Source organism: Poecilia reticulata, chromosome 5 (genome assembly GCF_904066995.2).
Source record: "Poecilia reticulata chromosome 5, P_reticulata-male-v2, whole genome shotgun sequence".
NCBI classification, from domain to species: domain Eukaryota; kingdom Metazoa; phylum Chordata; class Actinopteri; order Cyprinodontiformes; family Poeciliidae; genus Poecilia; species Poecilia reticulata.
The window spans coordinates 2,628,133-2,651,743 of NC_088834.1; the positions used below are offsets into that span (position 1 = coordinate 2,628,133).

A 23,611-nucleotide genomic window follows, 5' to 3' on the forward strand; every position below is an offset into this window, starting at 1 on the left:
TGGCTGAATATCCATTTCAAATTAAAGCCTTTTAGAGGCTGCACAAAATATGAAGAAGGACAGAAGAGGAAGCAGGTAGCAAATTCACTCAGAGACGAAAGAGAGAGATTTACATATTACTTTATAGTTGCAGATTTCTGTTTTGTAGGAAAATAACTTCAGATTATTCATCTAAAATGTACCTACTCACAATTTTAAAAATGTTCTAAAGAAACTTAACTCGGATGCAAAGCTACTTGAAACGCGATTCGCCGTGTCTTGCTAATCAAGCAAATAAAGTACATTAAAATATGCACTCATGAATGTTTTTATAAGTTAATATCTGTTAATATCAGAGGTTCACTGTATTAAAATTCCAGGACTGTAAGTGAAGTTTTCAAATTTCATATGCTTCCATAATTTTGGAAAAATACAACTTTGTTTATCTGGGAAATAAAAACATGAAGGCGTCTATATGGTGCATGAGGAATATTTACAGTGTGATAAATGATAAAATCATAAAAAGGTTCATGGAAGTTTCAACTTCTTTTTATTCTTTTCATTCAGTCGGAGATATTTACCTGTGTTGATCCTCAACGACACCAAACAAAACTTTCTAAAGCAAGTGAAGTAAAATGCGATTCTCAAACTGAGCCTCAAATGAAAACATGTTTGTCAGAATATTAGATGCAACACTTTAACTGTCAGCCTGAAAACACATGAAGTTAATGAGTCCTGATCCTACTCAGTAGGTCATTATTTCTCTTATTCCGTAAAACTTTGCATTACTGTACTTACTTTTTATTTGTACATTTTTACCTTTTCGTCCATCACTTTGCTGTTCATTCACCTTGATTTGCCCACGGAGGAGAAATATAGGATATTTCTTTTCTATTAAACTTTCCAAATAATTAATTGCGTCCAAATCAAGATCGTATTTATTATCCATGTGAATCAACGTCTTACTTTAACAATAAGGTTTATTTCTTTAGACAAGTTGTGGATGAAAAGCTTGAAAATTAAAAAATATTTTGAATTCTGTCATGAATTCTCTCTGAATTATGCCTTCATACGGTGGAAACTAAAAGGTTTAAGGCCAGAAGTGACTAATGATCATGTGTTTCACTGACAAATTTGGTTTTTAAAAAATTGTTCTCCTTCTCTGGGTTCCTTTGCATACAAATTGGACTATATGTGTGGAATAGCTTAATGGCTGTAAAAGACGCCCTTGAGGAAGAAGAAAGTGGAGCAGGATGGAAAGAGAGCTTGGAGCAGAAAATGTGGAGCAGAGCAGGAAGCGAAGTGGACTGAAAATAGAGAGGCTGTGCGAAGATGAAGCCGAGAAATAAAGCAGATCTTCAGACATGCACCTGATTGGTGCTCCTCTGGACTGGGCGGGCTTCAGCAGGATGGTGATGGTCGTCTCCGTCTCATTGAGAGCCGTTTCTGACTCATACTCTGGCATCATGGGAGCTGAAATGAAACATTGAAAAAACAATGAAAACCAGGACAATGACCAAACCAAGTCGAAATTATTTTAATTTGGCCAATAAACATGACAATAAACATGGAAAATACGGTGCTGTTCAATCTGTCGCTGCCGTCATTTTGAGAACTTATTTCGTGAACAAGCTTATTCGCTGTGATTTTAATTTCATTTCTTAATTAACGGAAACACTGCAATTGTAAATTTGTGTTTTTTTTTTTTTGACATCAGAAAATCAACAACAATCAGTGTATGTTTGTAATGGAAACACAGCTGGATTTGAATAATAACACATTTAGTCTAAAAAGCTGTAGAGACAGGACCAATTCATACAACCTCTTCTGTTCTGATTGAAGAAATCCCAAACAATTCGTATTGGTTTCACACATTTTGTAAGAAGCAAACCGTTAATGCGTCTCCCTGTCACAGCCTCAAACTTTGGATTACTTTGTTATGGCGTTCCAGCTTCACATCGTGATCACAATAATCTCATCAGGTGCTGAAAAATGCAATGAAAAGACAGATGAATGTTTCACTGTGAGAGACTTTACAGCACGGCCTGGTTTTAATTTCACATCTGTCACAGCCTTATACTGAAGGTGCAGAGTAAAATGTCTGAGTGAAACAGCAACACTTGGGATTGTTACGACGCGGAGGTTATTAACACACATCCACCCCCCTCCGCCTCTTTCTCATCTGTCCATCCATCTTTTATCTATCTGCAGCTTTTAATTTAAAATCTCGCTGTTCTTTGGACCCCGAATGAGATAATGAAGATTAAGGATGGCGTGACATTTCGAGGGAGACATATCTTTTATGTGTGGATGGCACATGTTTTTTTTCCTACTTATATCAAGATGCTGTTAAGATTAGTAGGAATGATTGAAGGAAGGAGGCTCAGTGGAAAGGTCACGCTAAAAATCCCTGGGGGTGTTGACAGAAAGGACAATGTTTGGAACAAGCCGATGACACGTGGGACTGAACTCGGCTTAATCTGTGGAAGAACTGAAGAACCGGCAGGAAAGCTTAATACATGAACTAAATTTAAGAGTTTTTGTCCAGTTTCAAGTTTAAAAAACACTTTATAACATCTTCAGAAGGAATTACAGAACTACTGTAAGGACTGTTTCACATCTGAATATCTGTGAGCTCTGCTAATGCACTACTAGCAGAGCTAATTCTTTTGTTTAGCACTTTAGCGTTTTTTGCTAACTTTAAAAACGTTTGACAAATTTAACTTCCTCTAACTTCATTTTTTGAAGTAAATTCTAACGTGCAGGTTTTTGTAAACATTCAGTTGATTAAAATTCATCATCTGTGTTCAAGATACTTTCATCTCCATGCTGTTATTTTGAAACAGGTGATGACGCAGCACTTCCGTTTCCTTTCAACATGAACCCCACCCACCGTTTGGTGTAGCAAGTGATGTTTATTCTGTACCCAGAATGCATCATAAAATAGTTTAAAAGCTACTGATGCGCTGCATGCTTTCAGAACAAATCCCAAAGAGCCAAAATCACCACCAGAGTTGGAAAACCTCGACAACTATGAAAAAACTGAAACCCGAGTTCAAGTTCTGTTCCAAAGAATCACAAGTAGCGCACAAGAAGGTGTGCAACAAATAACCGGGCCTTATTGAGGAGGATTTTCTATGTTGTGTCACTGACACATGGTCGGCATCAACACAAATAAGTTAGCACTTTAGCATTAACTTCTGCTAATGTTAGCAGCCAGTAGTGCTTTCGCTATAGCAGAACTAATGTTTATGTTTAGGGCTTTAGGGTTAAACCTGCACCACTGTTTAACTCACACTTGGGACATGATAAGTAACTAACTCGTTATCTGCAGAAGTAGATAATTTGCTATGTTTTTGCACAGAAACTAATTAAAAATTAACTTTTTTCATTCATGTCAATTTACTTTATTGCTCAGCAGCAACAAAGCAGCAGCATTTTTAGGAAGCTTTACAACCGAGAGAGCAACAGTGAGAAAAGAGTAAAATAGACAGAAATAAGAAAAAGGAATAAAAACAAGAAAGTGAATGGGAATCTAAAAACAATGAGTAGAATGAGGACGACTGAGTCAGATAAAAAAGGCAGAGATTCACAAACAAAAGAGCTTTTCTGGTGTTATCAGTCATTCTCCCATTAAAATGACAAAGGACAACCTTCCACAAACAGCGAGAAGAAAAATGGAGAAGTTCTGTGATTCTTATGTAGAAATGTCGTATTACGGTTTGTTTTTTTTCTGCTTCTTAGTGACGCCACTGACATTTGATGTGTTGATATAAACAGGATTACAAATGGAGAGAAAATGTCATAAAGCTGCCAGTCAGTCAAACAAAAACGGAGACGGACTCATTCAGAGAGAAAGAGGCTGACGTGTCGGCTCAACGGTGGCTGGAAAATGAGGCTGCAGTGATAAAAAAAACAACCCAAAGGGACAAAGACAGAAACAAAGTTTACCTGCGATCTTTGTGGTAATGCGTGTGGTGACGGGCGGACCGAAGCCCTTGTTGGTGGAGGCCTTCAGGGTGAAGAAGTAGGTGGTTCCAGGGTAAAGGCCGACAAACAGATGATGGGTCTCGTTCCTCAGCTTGAACACTCGTCCCCTCTGGGTCGTCAGGTCAGCACTGGGGTCCAGGGAGCTCAGGGCCTTGTATGTGATCTGAAGACAGAAACAAGGAGCTTTTTATTCTGTTTGCAGCTCTTTTCTCTTTGTTTTTACACTAGAAGTAGGATAGCATCTTAGCATGCTGAAGATGTTTGAAGGAAAGACACACCATCCCACATCAAATTATCTGGAAATTAATGAATTATTTGTCAACTTAGATCAAAATTAACAACTCTGTATAACTGGGATGATTCTAAAATCTGTCTGCACTTCATTTCTACCTAGTTGTTTTTATGAAGTTCGCCCCAGAATTAGAATAAAAATATTTATTTCTTTTCAGATTCTGACAAAATAATTCACTTTTACCAACTCATATTTTATTCTTTAAAAGGTGAAACATCAAAAGAAAGCTGGACCTTAGATACATATTTGCTTTTCTTCATGTTTGATTCCCTGCAGAAAACAACCATTATTGTTTAATGTCCAGCCACCTCCAACTGTCACGTCAAGGCAAACCCACTAAATCAATCCTGAAGTATTAAATTGGCTGTTAAACATCGCGCTGATCAATTTTGGAGTTAAAGTGGTGTTAGCTATTTACAGCAGGTCAGTGCGTCTCCACATGATCTCCACTCTGACAATGAAGCCGACTGAACAAATCGACCCAGTCGACTAAACCGCCAGAAATGCTTCAGCGGTACTTTTAAAAGAACCGTCAATGTCGCTGCTGTTGGCGACTTTCCACACATCGATGGTTCCACGCTTGGACGCGGTCAAACATGCATGTTTAACAGCAGAGGACAGCTGCTGCTGTGAACGGCAGTCAACACCAGAACTATTGACTGGGGGGTAAAAGAGCGTTTCAACGCATTTCAACAAAGTGCATGTGTCAGTATGAGAGCGTCTCAGGCTGACGTGCAGATCTACATAAATGGAGCAATTAGGTGGCAGCAGGGCAGACACTGGTGAGCCTAAATAAACCCCGTCAATGAAAAACATTCTCCAATAATCTGAGCAAAATACATGGCTAAATCTGAGATTTTTTAATGTATGCAACCTTCATTTAACCAGATATAATCTCTTTTTCAAGAGAAACCTGGCCATGACTGTAGTAGTATCATCTAGAGCAGCATTTCCCCAACTGGGGTCACAAATATGTAAGTGCATTTTCATCAAAACAGCAGCATTTGTTCCATCTCCAGCTGCTGTGGTTCTCTTTCTCACTGCAGAGTCAAACCAACCAAACCCTGTGACCACCTGTTCCCCTCCTCGCCAGAGGGGGCGCTGCAGCGACAACTACTGAAGGAAACGACACAAAAACCTCTAAAGAAGAAGCTGAGCGCAACTTCCTTCTTCACCAAATGGAGGCGTCAGATGTATTTTTTGTTTACATGCCAATCAAAACAGTGACAACAGGGAAAGGTTTGGTCAAAGTAATACCAATAAATCAAAATGTGAAGATTACAGTGACTGAGCAGAGACTCCAAAATTACAAGTTTTACATTTACAATACGCACAAAATGACAAAAAAGTTGATGAAAGGATGATGAAATCATTGCAGAAGGTTCAGGAATGTCCTGAAAGTTACATCGAAAGCTTGAAAGAGCAAAATGAAAAGTGGTAACAAGTGATGTAGATGGATGTTGAGCAGGAAACGGGTAGCTGGGAGGCTGGAAATGTGTGTGTGGGTGTTTGGTGGAGCGAGGCAGCAGCAGCAGGACCATCTCAGCACTTCACACCCTTGGACGTCAGACGGGCCCTTGTCACTCCATTAACAGAGCCGAATCAAAAGCACCGACAGCTGGCTGCCTCACTTCAGCCGAGCCTGCAGGCTGCAACGGTGATGTGTGAACGTGTGACTGTCTGCATGGATGTGAGACAGGACAGAGGAGAACCGGGCAGGAAAAAAGTTAGATATTTAATGAATACAGCTCAGTTTTATAATATAAAAGATGTAGTATTATTTATTTAGGAAATGTTTCAGGACGTTTCCAGAACAGAAGATATTTGCAATAGAAACAAGATTTTGTGTTTTACAGTCCACAGCATTGAAAACACCCCAAAAATGTGTGGCTATTCTGGGAAATTAGTGGAAAGTTTCCAGTGTGAGTTTTTATTTGAGTGAAAAGAAGCAGATTTTTATGGAGCTTCAGCCACCAAATAAATACAAACTGTTGCATTTCCAGACTAAAACAATATCTGGTCACTTAATGGTTTCTTCTCCATGGAAAGTCTTGATAGAACGTGATAAAAACATTTAAATATATTTAATAATAATTTTATTCTTTTTGTTTTTGCCAAAGTTTTGACTGCATTTGCTGTTTATGCCTCCAAATGTGATATTTTTTATTTTAGCCCCGTGTCGCCTCCAGTGGGGTTGAACTTGCAGTTTGTTGAATGTTTTACATTTGTTTCAGATTTCAGGTTTAAATTTCTATTTTCCGAGTGTATTTAAAGGTTTATAAACTCATCAAGATCTCTATTGGTATGTTTTTTATTATGCTTTAGTTCTGAAACTTAAAGTGCAAAGTATAGAATCTGATTTTCAAGCACAGATTTGAAAGACTGCGTCTATATTTGAGGATAAAATAAGTTTAAATTACTTCGGACTCCGTTTGATTTTCAACAGCTAGATGTCCCAGCTGCACCTGAATGCAGCATGAGCAGCTGTTGAGAAAATCCCATCTCCAACAGATATTCCTCTGACTTGCACTTTATATGATGGATGGAGTTTGGGCTGGTTAGACAGATTTGGATGTCAGCTGATTTTTCCGTGATCTTTATATTCAAGCTTGACGTTTCAGGTGAGTAAGTCAGTTAAGGGCAGAGCGAGATGAAAAATGCTGCCATAGAGTTCTGCTTCGCTCCATCTTCCTTCCTCCATCTGCATGAGAAATCTTAAAGGGACGGCATTACGGGCCTCACAGGAACATTTTACAGCACAATCAAGTAACTGTGTTACCTTCAGTTGTTGTAAAAATGCAAAATATAATCAAACGTAGCTTAAGATAAATTCGACTTTGTGCTTTGATGTGTTGAAATTGGGCCTCTTTCTCTTTAAGAAGCTCCTGCTCTTTCCTACACTTCGCCTTCAGGACATCATCACTGCTTCTCATTGTGCCGATTACAGACATTTCTTATGAGAGTTGGACTGAGCGCAGCAGAAACGTAGATCCACCAGGTGTTTGCTAATAGCTGCCTCCTGGCTCTGATTGGTTGTTTCTAGTTAGCAATGGGAGAAGGGAGAGGAGCTGAACTTTTTCACAGATTTTCTGTCACGACACAGTAACAGTTTTAACAAAAATGTAAAAAGGAATTATATATATATATAAACTACATACTGCTACTCTAACAAATTCCTGAAATTTAACAGAATAGAGCAGTGGTTCTTAACCTGGGTTCAATCGAACCCCAGGGGTTCGGTGAGTCGGTCTCAGGGGTTCGGCGGAGCCTCTGCCGCGGAGGTAAAGACACACTTGTGTAAAGTCGTGATGACGCCCCGCTTTGCCATCACTTGCTGCAGAGGATCACGTTACATTGCTCAGCCAATCAGAGGATCACGTTACATTGCTTAGCCAATCAGAGGATCACGTTACATTGCTTAACCAATCAGAGGATCACGTTACATTGCTTAGCCAATCAGAGCTGCGGAGGAGCCCTGATTGAAGGAGCTCCACTCTCAGCATGGATTTGAACTTGTGTCTTTATTTACTTCAGCAAAACTCACAGTTTTTACCAAACTCTGTAGCTTTTGGTGAACTTCTAAATCTGCTCCTTAGTCGCATCTTTTCAGGGTTGCTACTGCCTCTAGTGGTGTGGGGGTGGTAACACAACTAATATAATTACATTGCTAAATCAGAATTTATTTATTATTACATTTTTATTATTTTAAAAATGTAGAGCTAATTAAATGATCTAAAGACCTTAAAGTGGTTCCAGTTTCTCTCGATGGCCAACCTGTTGAAACTGTGGCAAATTTTAAATACCTTGGGTCGTTCCTGGACAGTCGGCTCAACTTTGCTGAAAACACTGACTATACTTTGAAGAACTGTTCTCAGAGACTCTACCTTTTAAGAAGACTTAGTGATCCAACTAAACTCTAGTTGGGTCACTCCTATGTTTTGGATTTGGGGAAGAAATATAATATTTTATTTATCACTACAGAAGGGTTCAGTGAATGCGCATATGAAACTGGTGGGTTCGGTACCTCAAAAAAGGTCAAGAACCACTGGAATAGACAAAAACAAATAAAATGTTTCAACTTCTTTTCTCTGTCACAAAACCATCCAAGTCCAAAATTCTTCTTAAGCTGAAAAAAATTGCATTAAACCTTTAACCAATAGACGACAAAAGTGTAAAATGGAGCAGAGAGAGTGACGGAGCAGGAGCCCCGACTTCCACAGGCATCTGACGTCTCCCCGGCTTTAAAGTTCGCCGACTGAATAATACATGGAGGATCAATAGCTATTTATACAGGCTGGGACTTAGGGGCTGGAACAATAAAATATCATCTATTTCATCTATGCTGCAGTTTTGGTTTGCACATCAATGGCCCTTATTTTATAAGTCATGAATGGCTCTATATTTTTATGGGCTTTGCTCTCTCCCTCTGTCTACAGTTTGCTCTTACCCTGCTCACTTTTTCCATCTTTTTCCAGGCTTAGTAAGAGGACAATCTTTCTTCATTTTATTACTCCTAATGGCATTTTCTCTTCCCATGTCTTTTTTTCACACCATTTTCAATTCCTCCGACTGCCCATTCTCTGCTATCTCTCCATCTTTCCACCATTTTTCTCCTCCTCTCTTTCTTCCTCTCTCCCTGGCTCCCTGTGGTTGATGTACTCCGAATCGGTAGAGCCGTAAAGCTCAGGTTGTTTTATTGGCCAATGAAAAGGCCGGCGCGCAATGGGATAGTGCATCTTGGGTAATAGAGTGTGCGTCTGTGGGGGATAACTCACCAGAGGGAAGGTGTGCTTATGTGTGGGGGTGTGTGATTGAATTAGTGGGCAGAAACGGAGGAGGAGAGGAACATAAATAGAGAATATAGAGGACAAAATGGAAAAGAGTGGAGATAGTGAGCCAGATAAAAAAAAAAAAAACACCTGAAAAGACTAAATGTCCTTACAAAGTGACAATACAAGCAGGCTGGATAAAAAGTTTATAGGTACCACCAACAGATTCACATAGATAGGCTGGACGATTTCCAATAGATTTATTGAATGCATTGTTAAGAAAGTTTTCCAGAAAAAATAAATAAATCCTGCTGCTTTTAAAGGGACATTTAAAAGCCTTGTAAACCCAAACGTATTTATAAATTCAAAAAACAATTTGATGATGTTTTCACACCTGATGGTTTGGTAGAAAATCAGTTCAATTGGGGACCAAAACTGCAACGTTTGTTACATTTTCAGCTGCTGCGGTTCTTTTACTGAGTCAAACCAACCAAACACTTTAAGCAGCTATTTGCCCTCCTCGCCTGTGGGGGCGCTGCAACAAAAACTCCTGAAGGAAACGACCCAAAAACCACTGAAGACGACACTGAGCGCAACTTCCCTCTGAACGAAGTATAAACAAGGAGGAAGATTTTAACGGTTGGGGGATTTCTCTCATTTTAACTACAGATCATGAGCCATTTCTCCTGCTAGCGCTAAGCTAGCACATTTGTTTTGGTTGTATTTACCCAGAATGCCCTGTGTTATAGTTGTGTAGGCAGTTTAGAGTTCGATTGAATTTGCGTTCACACCTCTTCAAATGAACTGGACTTTCTAGACAAATGAACAAGAGTTTGTTTAATGAGGACGCAACCTTAAAAATGTATCCATGCCAAAAGTTTTATTAGCCTTTTGGCATCGACATCCAGTAAAACTGTTCATATTTCACAGATGATGACATCAGTGATGAAGAAATTACATGTTGTTCCAATGCATAAAAAGACGAATGCTGAGATTTAAAGTGTGACTCGTCACTGGTTCTGTAGAGCAACACTCAACTCTGCATGGAAAGCTTTTATCATTAATAAGCTCATATTTAGCCTTTTCAGTGTATTCCTGGAGTGTTTTGCCTGGTATTCATATTTTTTCTGTCTCTACGTTTCCAATAATGTTTCATCAGCCCTGCTGAATGCTCTACAATATGCAGTGGAGAAGCACTTTCTATATTGTTTATGCATTTTATTTTATGCATATGCTGGAAAAACGGCCAAAGAATCCCTACTCATGAGAAGAAAACTGAGGTTTATGCAAAAAAAAAGAAGTAATAAATAAATAAATAAATAAATAAATAAATAAATAAATAAATAAATAAATAAATAAATAAATAATGCACTTAATTCAGGTTTTCCAACATAATATTTTTCATTCCTACAGCAAAACCTCTGTTTAAGGTGATTATCTCAAAATGGAAATAAGAACATCCAATAATCTATAAGGACTATCATCTCATAAGATTATATTCGTAATATTCATGCTTTAAGCAATTTAACCTTTTCTGTAAAAAAAAAGAATAACTGTTAAAAGCTAGAAAAAAGATCGTGTGAATGGACAATAACTACATCTTGTCAAAAAATTTTACAGGACTTAGCCAATCTGACACTTTGTTTCTATTTGTTACATAATGATTTTAAAATCCACAGCTTGAAAAAAAACAGCAACCAAAAACATAAAACATAATGCAGTTTCAAAAACAAAGCCATCTTTCTGGATTTGGATACTCCTCTGTCTGTCCCATCATAGCTTATGCTACCAGAATTAGCATGCAGCCCTTATGTTGCAACGCTGCTTTAAAGCTGAGAATACTTTCTTTCAGGTGGAATATATATATATAACCTCCTGAACGTCTTCTGTCTTCCTGTCCTCACCGCTGTGCGCGCGCCGACACCTCCTGCCTCGCTCTGTAAGCCGCCAGCCACCTATTGTTTTAACTTGCTGCCGCTTTTAGAGGTTTCCATTTGGGGCAGGCTGTTCCCAACATTCCCCAACAACTTCTCAAATGTTGAGACATTATGGAGAATACGAGTAAGGAGGCAAGACAAAGGACAATTTCTCCCAACAAAATGTCTCCCTTGTTGTCCTCCAACAAATACCAGAACTGAATAGTCCAACTAAAGTCTGACGAGTTCAGAGAATATATCATTAAAAAAACAGTAGTGATGTTGTGTAGTGATCAAAAATGTAACCAGATTAATCACATTCTTCATGCATGGGAAACTTCACATAGATGTGAACATGCAGGTTAGCAACGCAACACAAGAAAGTTGAAAAATGTTCAAGTTTTGTTGTCGTCTGCTGTCATTTTTTACTCTTGTTCGTTGAGATCATAGATAACAAGCTGCTGAACTATAGCAGGTGCTGAAAACTGAAGAACTAGAGGTACCCCTCCAAAGGAGAGAGGCTTTTAGGTTCCATTAATCTGATTTTATGTAATAACTTGTTAAAGTTTTCAGATTAATTGCATGCATCAACGCGTTAACAGCCCTAAAACAAAGACAACATACAAGATCCCAGACAAGCTCCTGTATCTCTGTCACTGAGAACCAAAGGGCTCCCATCGATATCAATAACCAACCATGAAGAAATCAACGAACAGAAGCAGAGCTCGCCCTGGAGAAGGTGATCAGAGTTGCTGCTGACAGTTTGACAGGAATCGGCCTAAATCATCATCCCAGCAACGATCGCTTGACATCCACACTGCAACTTCCTGCCAGCCCAGTTAAGACGAGCGACAGCAGACACGGGCGCTCGCCTCCTTGAAGCTGATGTAGGAACGTGAGCTCCTCTCTTCGCTCATCGCCACATTAAAGACGCGGCTGACGAGCTCCTCGTCACAGATCCACACTTCAGCTGAAGCGTGAAGCGTTTTCTGTCGAATGTGTTACACTTCGGGGAAAGAAAACAGGCCCAATGCTGACGTATCAGTCATCTGTGTTCTGCTCCTGTGTTTACTGATGAGTCCCTCAGTATCACCTGATGACTGTCAGATTATTGTGTGATCTCTGGCCATTAGAAATCTCACTCTTTAAATCATCCAGGACCTTTTAAAACATGCATTTAAAAAAAAATGTGTTTTTAATGTTCATTTAATTAGAAATGGTGTAATTTCACACATTAAGACAGCACTGTGTTTCTGTCTCCTCTGGAGCAGACAGATATTTTTCAACCATGTCAACAACATGGTTGAAAAATATATTATGATATAAACATTTCATATCAGTAGATGGATAATTATTCGTTTTTTTTGTTTTTGTTTTAAATATTCTAGATACTTCCATGTTTTGACATGACCTTTCTTTTATCTGAAGTTTTCACCCCACAGCGTTGGTATTAAGCAATTATGAGGCACAGAGGCGAAACCATGAACTGCTGCTGCTCAAGTTACTCACAGTTTGTTGCTAGGTAACCAAAGTGTGAGAGAGTTGCTAGGTAACCAAAAAGTGAGAGAGTCGGTAGGTAACCAAAGAGTGGGAGAGTTGCTAGGTAACCAAAGAGTGGGAGAGTTGCTAGGTAACCAAAGAGTGAGAGAGTTGCTAGGTAACCAAAGAGTGAGAGAGTTGCTAGGTAACCAAAGAGTGAGTGAGTTGCTAGGTAACCAAAGAGTGAGAGAGTTGCTAGGTAACCAAAGAGTGAGAGAGTCGGTAGGTAACCAAAGAGTGGGAGAGTTGCTAGGTAACCAAAGAGTGAGAGAGTTGCTAGGTAACCAAAGAGTGAGTGAGTTGCTAGGTAACCAAAGAGTGAGAGAGTTGCTAGGTAACCAAAGAGTGAGAGAGTTGCTAGGTAACCAAAGAGTGGGAGAGTTGCTAGGTAACCAAAGAGTGAGAGAGTTGCTAGGTAACCAAAGAGTGAGAGAGTTGCTAGGTAACCAAAGAGTGAGAGAGTTGCTAGGTAACCAAAGAGTGAGAGAGTTGCTAGGTAACCAAAGAGTGGGAGAGTTGCTAGGTAACCAAAGAGTGAGAGAGTTGCTAGGTAACCAAAGAGTGAGACAGTTGCTAAGTAACCAAAGAGTGAGACAGTTGGTTGACTGACCTTACTTAGCACAGTGTGAGGTTGAGCAGCTGCCTACATCTCCCAGAATGCTTTGGGTTCTGCATCAGAGCTCAGAAAGTATTCTACATATTGAATATTCCATCAGATCTATTGATCCTGATCACATGTTTATCACGATTTATATTCTTATTGTTTTACTGTCCAGTCCTAATTAGAAGAAATCCTGGAAGTTTTGGAGTTTCCCTACTTTTTAAACAGAAACAGTTGACTCTTAAATTCTGTCTTCCTCCACAAGAGGAAAGAAGAATTTAAACATAATGTAAAATGTTTTCACACTGCATTGCTTCCTGTTCCCGACCCGTTTTCTCCCCTTTCACCTGTGGGGGCGCCGCACCAGGAGCTACTGGAGAAAACGACACGAAAAGACGACACTGAACTTCACAAAATGTGAACAAACATGGAGTGGCGGGAGATTTTAATGGTTCTAGGATTCCTCTTTTGACCATGAGCCATTTCTTCCACTAGCGCTACACCTAAAAATAACAACCCAGAATGCCCTGCGCTGCAGTTCACTTCCTGCTTTTGGAGCATCACGTCAATAGAAAAGAGACCGAGGTTTTTAGGTGGATCAGGGGTTATTTGTTTAGTGTGAATCAGAGTTCGATTGCACATTCACACTTTACCAAACACACCGGACTTTCTGGAAAAACCACCTAGAGTTTGATTAAAGCAGAGCTGATGTGAATGCAGCCTTACACTGAGACACTCAGGGCCACAAACAGAGTATAAACTTCTTTCATGGCAGACTGGAAAGAGCATGTTTTGTACAAAAAGACTAAAAGTAGGTCTGTATTTTAATGCTGCGTACAAACAAATGTAAGGGATCCTGCCTCCTTCTCATGCAAGAAGACACCGTGTGTAACGGAGTAAAAAAGGTCAAGGACCAAAACAGCAACTCTAAATATAGTTCATTGACTAAAATGAAACACAACACACAGAAAGAAAGTACAGACAGCGACGAAGGACAAAATTAGAGCTTTGTGGTCCTCTTGGGTGTTCAATGTGGGCAGGAGGTCCCGTCACTAAAAGGCTCCAATGTGATGAGACGTGCCTCATACAAGCTTATCCTGTGCTGAATTTTTGGATGTTTATCCCATATTTGTTATTTTATTTGGTGTTGTAAAACGACACTGTCTTAATAAGTTTATGTAACCAATTAAATTGATCCATGAAGAAGAAAATGCAATAAAAATTTTTTAAAAAAGGCCCATGTGTCTTTGGAAAAGTAGGAAGAAAACAGTTTGTAACTTTTAAATTAGAAGATCTCAGTTTTACACCAGACTAATAAAATAAAACCTCTAATATGAACTGCTAAGCTGTCCATTAAAAGGCATTTATTATAATAATTATGCTTTGTTGAGCAGTATATTTGTATTTCTGCAGTCTGTTTATTCATTAGATGTGTTTACTGGCTCTGTCTGTAAAAGTCAAGCTCATATTTTTGTCGTCATTAATCTTTGTTCTCGTCAGTAAGAAGTGATGTGTTGTCTTTAAAGGTTTCTGACAGGATCAGGCATTTAAACAACTTCCAAATCTAAACAAAAAATAATTTACATGAAGATTCCAGTTTGTAGTGAAAATTTACAGTTTCTAAAAAAAAACTTTTTTTCTTGTAAAGTTCCTGTTTTTTAGAATAAATGTCCATTTACAGTAAGGAATAAGCTTGGTAAAGTAAGACGAGGTCTATAAATTTAATAAAAAAGACAATCTTACATTAAATCATGTACAGTAATCCGAGTCGGATAACGTTTCGCTTAATGATGCGGTTGGTCAGGAAGTTATAAATACTAAATCAAAATAGTAATATTCGATCAGAGTTTAAAAGTCATCTTTAGGAAATGTTTTAATTACGTAAAATATTTTGGGTGAAATAGTACTCAAGTATGATCATAGTGCTGGATTTTTTTATTAAATATGTCAAAATTCACTTCAAAATGTCAAAAAAAACTTCCAAAGTAAAAAGTTTATCACAAATAAACTACTCTGAAAGATACATATTTAAATGATCAGACAGTCCCTGTGACGATCACTTGCTTTGACGTCTTTAACTCACTGTTTTATTCCCCGTTCTGCATGTCGACCCGCTGCTGCTTTAAAACTCGGTACCGAGATCATCTCACGAATCCTGCTCTCCTGATAAAAAGCAATCTTTTTCATTCCCAGGAAAGAGCGATAAGGAGGGAGACTGACTTCACTAAACGTCTGCAGCTGCTACAGAAATCAACAGTTTGGAACAGAAACAGAAATAAATGTCAGGCTGGCCGCCGGTATTGATCTCTGTGATTGATTAAAGACTGCTTGAGGAGAGAGGAATGTGAGAGCAAAGTTATTCACACACCGGATCAGGCAGCAGCAGCAACTCACCGGACTAGTTGCCTGTTGCTTTACTGTGGTGGATTAAACGGTTTAAAGGTTTGTCAGCTAAATGCTCCCATTTTTCTCTTCCAGCCATGTCTTTAGACTTAATTTAGGCCAGCTAAAAGTGATTCAAGATTTCAATCCACTCACTCATTTATTGTTGTCAACATTTCTGAATGGCTTAGATGTGGTTAAAGTTTCCCTGCTTGCTGCTTAGAGAGAGAAAGCAACAGATTTTTCATTTTCTGTATCTGGATATTTAAAATCTTCCACCAGAAAGCAAGGAATATATGGTGCCTGCATCGTTTTTGAGGCTGCAAACATGCAGAACTTGAAACCTGATTATGGAATAATATAGAGAAATTGAAGTTCCAGAAACTCAGGAAATGCTGAGTCACTGGTTCTTATGGGTTCCTCCCCAAAGGATCGCTGGTTTAATCAGACAAGCAGATGGGAATAGAGAAAAAAACATGGTGGCATCAAAAACCAAAGGCATCAAAGAAAGGAATGAACTTCTAGTGGCCACATATTCATTTATATCTACGTAAATATTCAATTAATTTAAATACTTTATCTCAAAGGGAAATTAAATATCTTGGTTTATATCATCCAAATCTTCTGAGGCATTGTGGTGATAATTGTGGCAGAAAGTCATGCAACAAATCTGAAAAAGTCTCTGATTTTCAGTTCCTCTGGGTTTTGGGGTCGTAGTTCAGGTTTTCAGATGCTAATCAGCTGCTCCCGGTTGTAAAAACAACGCTTTGTTTTCCGCTTTACGTATCATAACTGTCTAAAAGTGAGGATCCAAAACCAGAGGAAATGCGATGTCTAAACCTGAGCAGTCTATAAAAACAACCAAGCAGAACTAATGCAGCAGAGCTACTCCAGGCGAGCGGCACAATCCTAAACACAATGACGTTATCTTTGTTTCTGAGGTTCAAATAGTCTTATCACAGTGGTGGAGACACAGAGGGAACGCAGAAAACAATCCCAACTCTTCAATGTACAAAACGTACAAATGGAAATGAAACTATAAAGGAATAAGTATTTAAATTAATGTGCCTCTGTGTATTTCACAGGATCAAAAGTTGAAATTATCATGTTACTTGTTGAACGTTGAAGTTTTAAGAAAAATCATGAAACCCAAACTGTGCATGAAAACTTTGTGACCCATTCAAGTTCAGTCATCTCTCTGCTTTGAGTCAGAACAATGCATCTCTTTTGTTTCAAGCCCTTTTTTAAGTTCAAGGAGAACTTTCCTGACACGTTTTATTAATTAAGCTGTTTGTGTAGTTGCCTTGAGTTTCTCCAGTGCTGTGGGAGCGCTAACTGAAAAACAGAGAATAATAGAAAACAACTTGTCAAATCACATCAAGGGGCTTTAAATGCTTTGCATAGGTAACATAATTAGGAAAAGTACCCACTAAAGATTTACCTCCAATAATATGTAAACATTTTTTATGACCTGGCTTCTCAGAAGAAACACCAGAGTCTCTAAGCTAGCAAGTGGTGCCTTCTAAATTAAGATGAAAACAAAACAAAAACAGGAAAAAAATAATCTTCCACTGGTCAAAACAAATCAGCAGAGCCATGATCTAATGATGCGCTTCACTGCGTTTTTTTCCTAATCAATGTCAGCAGCAGCAGCAGCAGCGTCTGTTATGCAAGCAGGGGTTCAGAAATAACTCTGCAGACAGCAGCAGGGAGGTAAGCGTTAGCAGGGGGAACCTGGGATGCTTCAGTGGTTTGATGCTGCAATCAGAGAAGGGATTGACAGGGTCATGATCTGAGCCAAGTGTGCTTCTGAGTGCTTCTGCGCTCTCGCTTCAGAAACTGGAGCTATCTGAGTATTATCTGAAAGGTCAGAGAGGGCAGGGGAGGACTGCAAAGACCCAGTTTAACCAGCGGCTTTTACTGGGGCCTGCCAACGTTAACGCGTTAAGAGCATGCCATTAATATGAACATTTTAATGCGCTAATGTTACATAATGACGGGTTAGACACACATGAACGACAGCGAAAGGTGAAATTTTACACAACAGCAGACAACAAAAGTTACAAAGTTTACAACTTTCTTGCGTTTACAAGAAAGTTGTAAACGCAACTTTCTTGTAAACGCAAGAAAGTTTACAAAGTTTACAACAAACTTTACAAAGTTTGTTTGTAAAGTTTGAAAGCGTTTCTGAACACAAGAAAGCGTTTTCTTGCGTTCAGAAAACGCCTGAACGCCATTTGCTCCATTTTTGAGCGTTCAGGCTCAAAATGGTGCACATTTTGCACAGGCTCAAAATGTGCACATTCAGGTACATTTTGAGCCTGAATGTGCACATCACCTGCATGAATTACGCTGGTCACTCAGCTGGATGAGGACAAGCAGCGTTCATCTCATCGCACAACTTTCACATGAAATAAATGCAGAGGGACGTTTCTAAATTAACGTTTAAAAACAAAATGGCTTCCTTTAAACCTTCCTGAATACAAAAACCTGGAAAACTGATGATCGTAGGACATGTCTGGTTTGAGACAACAAAACATTTTCTTAAACGTTATTTGAAAACGTGCTTACAGAGGCAGTTTCTAACAGAGGGTATATGGGCAGTTGCCCAGGGCGACATCAGAAAGGGGCGGCGCACCCAAGAACTGGAAATTAAAATAGATGTTATCTGTCAGTTGTGGCCTGAATGACTTTGCTACAACGTGCATGCAGGTGTAGTGGAGTAAGTTTCCCTTAAAGGTAAAGGTAATTTTATTTATATAGCACATTTTCAGCAACAAGGCAACAAAGTGCTTTAGCTGCTGTTGAGCACTGGGAGGCTACAGCACCTGCTGTCTGCTACAAAATAATAAATAAATAAATCTAGTAATTGCTCGTATTTTAATTAGAGTGTGGCAGGAGGTTCTTGCACAACTGCATGTTTCTATTTCAATCTTAGGCATAGTGATTAATCGCGATTAATCACTACACCAGTGATTAATCTGGTCATTTTTATTAATCGATCAACAGAACTAGTTTCTACTTCATCCGTCTAACAAATCTTGCCTTTTCAAAACTTATTAAATGTTTATATTATTGAGTTCTGAGAATTAATCATGTTTTTCCACTCCCCAGGCCTCAAAGGCTGTCCTTCCATTATCTGCTCCCCAGACATGAAGCCCGTTTTGAGCTGGACAGAGGAGCAGAGGGAGTCTGGACTGGAGGAGGCCGGCCCTTCAGATCTGCCCCAGATGTGTCCTTTAATCCTGTAATTAGCCGCAATTATAGTAACAGATCCAGGAGATGAAGTGATCATATTTGCACACTGATTTATTCCTCCAATCACGCGGCACCATGCTTCTTTTGGACACATTTCCAGTTGCTCGCCTCCTGCTTTATCTCCCCGTTCTGTCCTGATACTCCCCCTCCCCCCTTATCTCTCCTTACCACTCTCCACCTCCACAAATCTATCCAACCCACCTCATCTCTTTCCTTTAACCTCCCCCCCCCTCCTTTTTGTCCTAGGTGTAATTCATCAGGTTTCCAGCCTGAAAAGCGAGGGACACTGAGCGGGTTGAAAAAAAAGAAAAGAAAGAAAATATAAGACAACAGAGCAGGATGGGACACAACAAGAGCCCCTTCAGATGTTGCAGATGATGCCTTTAATCCTGTCAATAGCTGCAATTATAGTAATTATCTCTAATAGCGGAGCATTGTGTTCAGCCTCTGATATGTTTAACAGATGATGCAGAGATGTGCCGCCTCTGTTCGCCGTGGAGGGAGCTTAGATTGATATTAATGAAATCAACAGAAAACAAGACAAAATTGATGATGGTCCCAGGAGGTTTAGAGGATTTTTTCAGCTCTCAGTCGAGGTTTAATGGAGGCCTCAGAGATGATATGGAGCGTCTTTGTGCTGCACAGAATGAGACGAGAGGCAGACTGATGCTCGCAGGATAAAGGAAAAAATACGTCCTGGAAGGATGAGCGAGGAAAAGACGCTGCGTTCAGCACAGGTGTCTCATTTCTACACCGAAGATGACTGTTCTCTCCGTTTTCCGTTTGGAAACTTGCTCAGAAAGATGCATTTATGTACTTCAATAAGATTTCTACGAACAAGGTTGCTTAGTTGACTTCATCAGGCCACGACCTTCACAGCAGATCTGAGCTCAGTGGGAAGCAGAAAAGATGCAGAGAAAACTGAACTGCAGCTACACGTGGAGTGACATCGTGGAATCAAAACATATTTCAGGGGTAGTTTTACTACATTGTACTTTTTACCTTTACTTTAGTAATAAAAAGTGTATTGAGACATCTTGTTCCTGGACCTTCTTGGTTTGGATGTTCATTTCTATCTGCTGAGCCATTTGGAGATCAATAAGACACAATAAACAGTAGATATCATCACTACAAGTATTTCACTAACTTGCAATATCCACTCTAAGTATCGGTTGCATTTTTTAAGAATGTATTTTCAGCCTGAATTTAGTATTTTATAATTATGTTATTTGCATGTTTTATTTAGTCATTTAGTTAGTTAGTCTGATTATTATGTGATTATTTTAAAATATCAAATCATATGTTATGAAAGGTACGGCCGCACAGTGGTGCATTTGGTAGAGCTGTTGCCTTGCAGCAAGAAGGTTCTGGGTTCGATTCCCGGCCTGGGGTCTTTCTGCATGGAGTTTGCATGTTCTCCCTGTGCATGGTGGGTTTTCTCCGGGTACTCCGGTTTCCTCCCACAGTCCAAAAACATGACTGTCAGGTTAATTGGCCTCTCCAAATTGCCCCTAGGTGTGAGTGTGTGTGTGCATGGTTGTGTGTCCTGTGTGTTGCCCTGCGACAGACTGGCCAGGGTGTATCCCGTCCCTCGTCCCTCGCCCGCAACGTTGGCTGGAGATGGGCACCAGCAACCCTCCCGACCCCACTGAGGGAAAAAGGGTGCAAGAAAATGGATGGATGTTATGAAAGGTTTCTTCCAACACAGGTAGGCTAGCGCACTAGCTAATAGCAAAGCTAATTTTTAACGTTGCGTTTTTGCTAACTTTGAAAACATGTAGTACTACAGTAGTCTTACTACAGGAGGCCATTTAAAATACAGTGAAGTCGTCCTACTACAGAGTACACTGTGGCTGTGTGGGTAGAGTAGTCTTGTCTTGCGATCGGAAGGTTGTAGGTTCGATTCCAGCTCCCTCCTGCCATGTGTCGATGTGCCCTTGGGCAAGGCACTTAACCCCAAGTTGCCTACCAAGCTGCGTATCGGTGTATGAATGTGTGAGCGTTTGTGAGTGCGAATGGGTGAATGTGACTCTAGTGTAAAGCGCTTTGAGTGGTCAAAATGATCGGATAAAGTGCTAAATGAGTTCAGTCCATTTACAATTTTTGTCAACTCTACACACCTATAAGTGTCACTGATCACCGCTGGAAAACGGTTTATCTCCCTCCACCACCGGACATAAATCTCTTTATGAGACAGAAAAGTGGAAATATCTCAAAGTTTAGTCCTGAAACGAGAAACGCCTCATGTTGTTGTTCGTCCGTTTTAAAGTGCTTTAGATCATTTTCCTCTTGGAACAACCAGGTATGTCAAAGTTTCCACGGTAACACTTTATTTGAAGGGGTGCGCATAAGTCTGACATGACACTGTCATAAACATGAAGGAGTCTTTATGAATGTTTATGACTGTTGTCATGAAGTGTCATTTGGTAATTAATGACACTTTTAATGCAAAGTTGCTCTAAAAGTTGCATTAAAAGTCCAAAGTTGGCATTTTTAATAGACTTTTAATGCAACTTTTAGAGCAACTTTGCATTAAAAGTGTCATTATTTACCTAATGACACTTTATGACAACTGTTATAAACATTCATAAAGACTCCTTCATGTTTATAACAGGAGTTACGTCATGTTTATCACAGTATCATGTCAGTCTTATGCACACCCCTTCAAATAAAGTGTTACCGTTTCCACTTTACGTCTATGAATCTGGCATCCTTTATCTGTACACCGCATGATCAAATGCAGCATGATGCTGCCACCACCATGCTTTACAGTCGTCATGTTTAATAGACTCAATTTGTCGCCTCCAATCATACTTTGATGTCTGTGTATTAAAATAACTCAAACTCTGACTGATCTCTGCGACCAGCAGTCAGTCTATGTTGATTTAAAACGTACAATGATGTTTCCATTTCATGCCAAAGAACATCTTATTCCATAATCCTTTTCTTGTGAGGGGGAAGGTTCAGGTCATGTTTGATACTTGGACAGTAAACATCAAAACTGTTTTTGTGTTAAACAGGCTGAGGTCGGCTCTGTGGATGTTTTATGGATGTCAGTGCCCAGAACTAAACCAACGTAAATGAACTCAACTATATCCGTTTGAAAAGCGTCGTTGAATATTCAGCTGCAACTACGCCAGGAAACTCCTGATGAACTCTGAAAAAAGAGGCTGGAGGTTTTCACTGCTGCATAAAAATGAAATCAAAATGTATATAATACAATGTTAATGACAGTAATGTGTGTGTATATGCACATACAGTTCTAAATCTAATAAATATCAGATTCAACTGATTCCATCCAGATATTTTATACCTGATATTTCAAGAAAATTAGTAAAAAGGCATCAAACAGCTGAAAGAAAAACTTCAGAAAGCCCAGAGAAGTATTGATCATGACTACTTTAAAATATCAGAGGAAGTCTGGCAGCTTGGAGGGCAGCTAAAGCGAAGCACCTCTGACCACACACACAGCAGCTGCTCCTCTAAGAGGCAGGTTCTTGATGCAGTGATATCACAAGCAGACAGAGGAGAGCCGGTCAATAATTCATTAGGTAGAGGGTTAAACTCAAGTTCAACCTGAATAAACACCCTACAGCCACATTCCTAGGAATTCACCAGAGTCGTCCTCACACACTCATAAACTCAAACTCTTTCTTTCAGGTTCGGAATCTCTCAACGTTTAAAACGTTAAACTTACCCTCTAATTTCTTCTCATCTATTCATGAATTAATTTTACATTTGATGAATCATGAACTGACAACAACGTCGCTTTCACAGCGCAGCTCCGGTTTCTCCGGACCCTGGAAGTCCCAGCTGACAGGGAGGTTTCACATGTTCACGTGAAGAGAATATGTCTGACACATCAGTCTGTGGTTTGGGATGAGCTTTCAAAGCGTCTTCCACCTCCCTCCACTGGCAGAACTGCGACGCGATAACATTACAAACCCCTCAAATCAGAATGAGCGCAGCAGCACATCATTACAGCCGTCTGCTTTGTAAATCACATGCAGATATGGAATTGGCACAAAAATTAACGCTGTGGTGAATTTTGGCCTTAAAAGTGACGTGTTAAGCAAAATTTATAGTTTGCATGTTTTCGTTCTACTTCTTCCAAAAACAGACAAACCACTTATAAAAAAAAACAACAAAAAGGACACCCAGCCGTTTTTTGGCAATAGGTTGTTCAGTTTATGTTTTTTGGTGTCTGGAAAATTACAGGCACTGCTCCTCGCCTAGCAACCTCAGCGAACCCCAGCCCGTTACCTAGCAACCCAAGCTGAGCTCCAGCACGTTTGGTCAACTGGTTTTCCCGCTGAATATGCTGTACAATGGCTGCTGGAGAAGTGTTGTTGTTATTGACTCATCGTCCAGAAACCACTTGCTGCATTTTTGTTGATTGTGCAGGAGGCTCTACTACTGCTTTTCAAAGATGTACAGTTGTATTATTGTGCATCTTTTTGCAGCCATTTTTACGTGCGAGTGTAAACATTGAGTTGGGGGTGTGTGGCCAGCAGCACCTTTTTTTTTTAGATTTAAAGTGACAAGACGCTCAAAATGGACAGAACTGGGCAGACTAACATCTCATAATCCAAGACTCCAGTTTAAAATCTCCCAGAAATAATCCAAACCAACGACCTGAACTGCTTACCTCGTACAGAGTGATGACCCCGTTGGTCTCATTGGGAGCTTTCCACTGCATGAAGATCTTCTCTTCATATGGAGTATTCTGCAGCGACTCCATCGGCACCGACCCGGGTACTGAAAAATAAATGATTTTTTGTTTTCATTCATTTTGTATTTCACCATATTTCATACATTTTCACACTCCCTGCTGCAGCCATGGCATCTTGCCGTTGTAACTGTGAACTTGTTGTGTGTAAATGTT

At 39.6% G+C, this 23,611-nt stretch overlaps 1 protein-coding gene across 6 annotated transcripts in view; it reads right to left on the reverse strand.

Moving 5' to 3' along the window:
* Window positions 1–23,611, reverse strand: part of ptprt (protein tyrosine phosphatase receptor type T) — a 311,147-nt gene that overhangs the window by 131,074 nt on the left and 156,462 nt on the right. For all 6 annotated transcript variants that reach the window (XM_081606784.1, XM_017304835.2, XM_008408309.3 and 3 more), the window contains exons 11-13: window positions 23,375–23,484; window positions 3,931–4,132; window positions 1,350–1,452 (exon numbers count right to left, since the gene is read on the reverse strand). In XM_081606784.1, coding sequence (XP_081462910.1) covers window positions 1,350–1,452; window positions 3,931–4,132; window positions 23,375–23,484 — 415 coding nt within the window. The remainder of the gene's footprint in view (window positions 1–1,349; window positions 1,453–3,930; window positions 4,133–23,374; window positions 23,485–23,611) is intronic.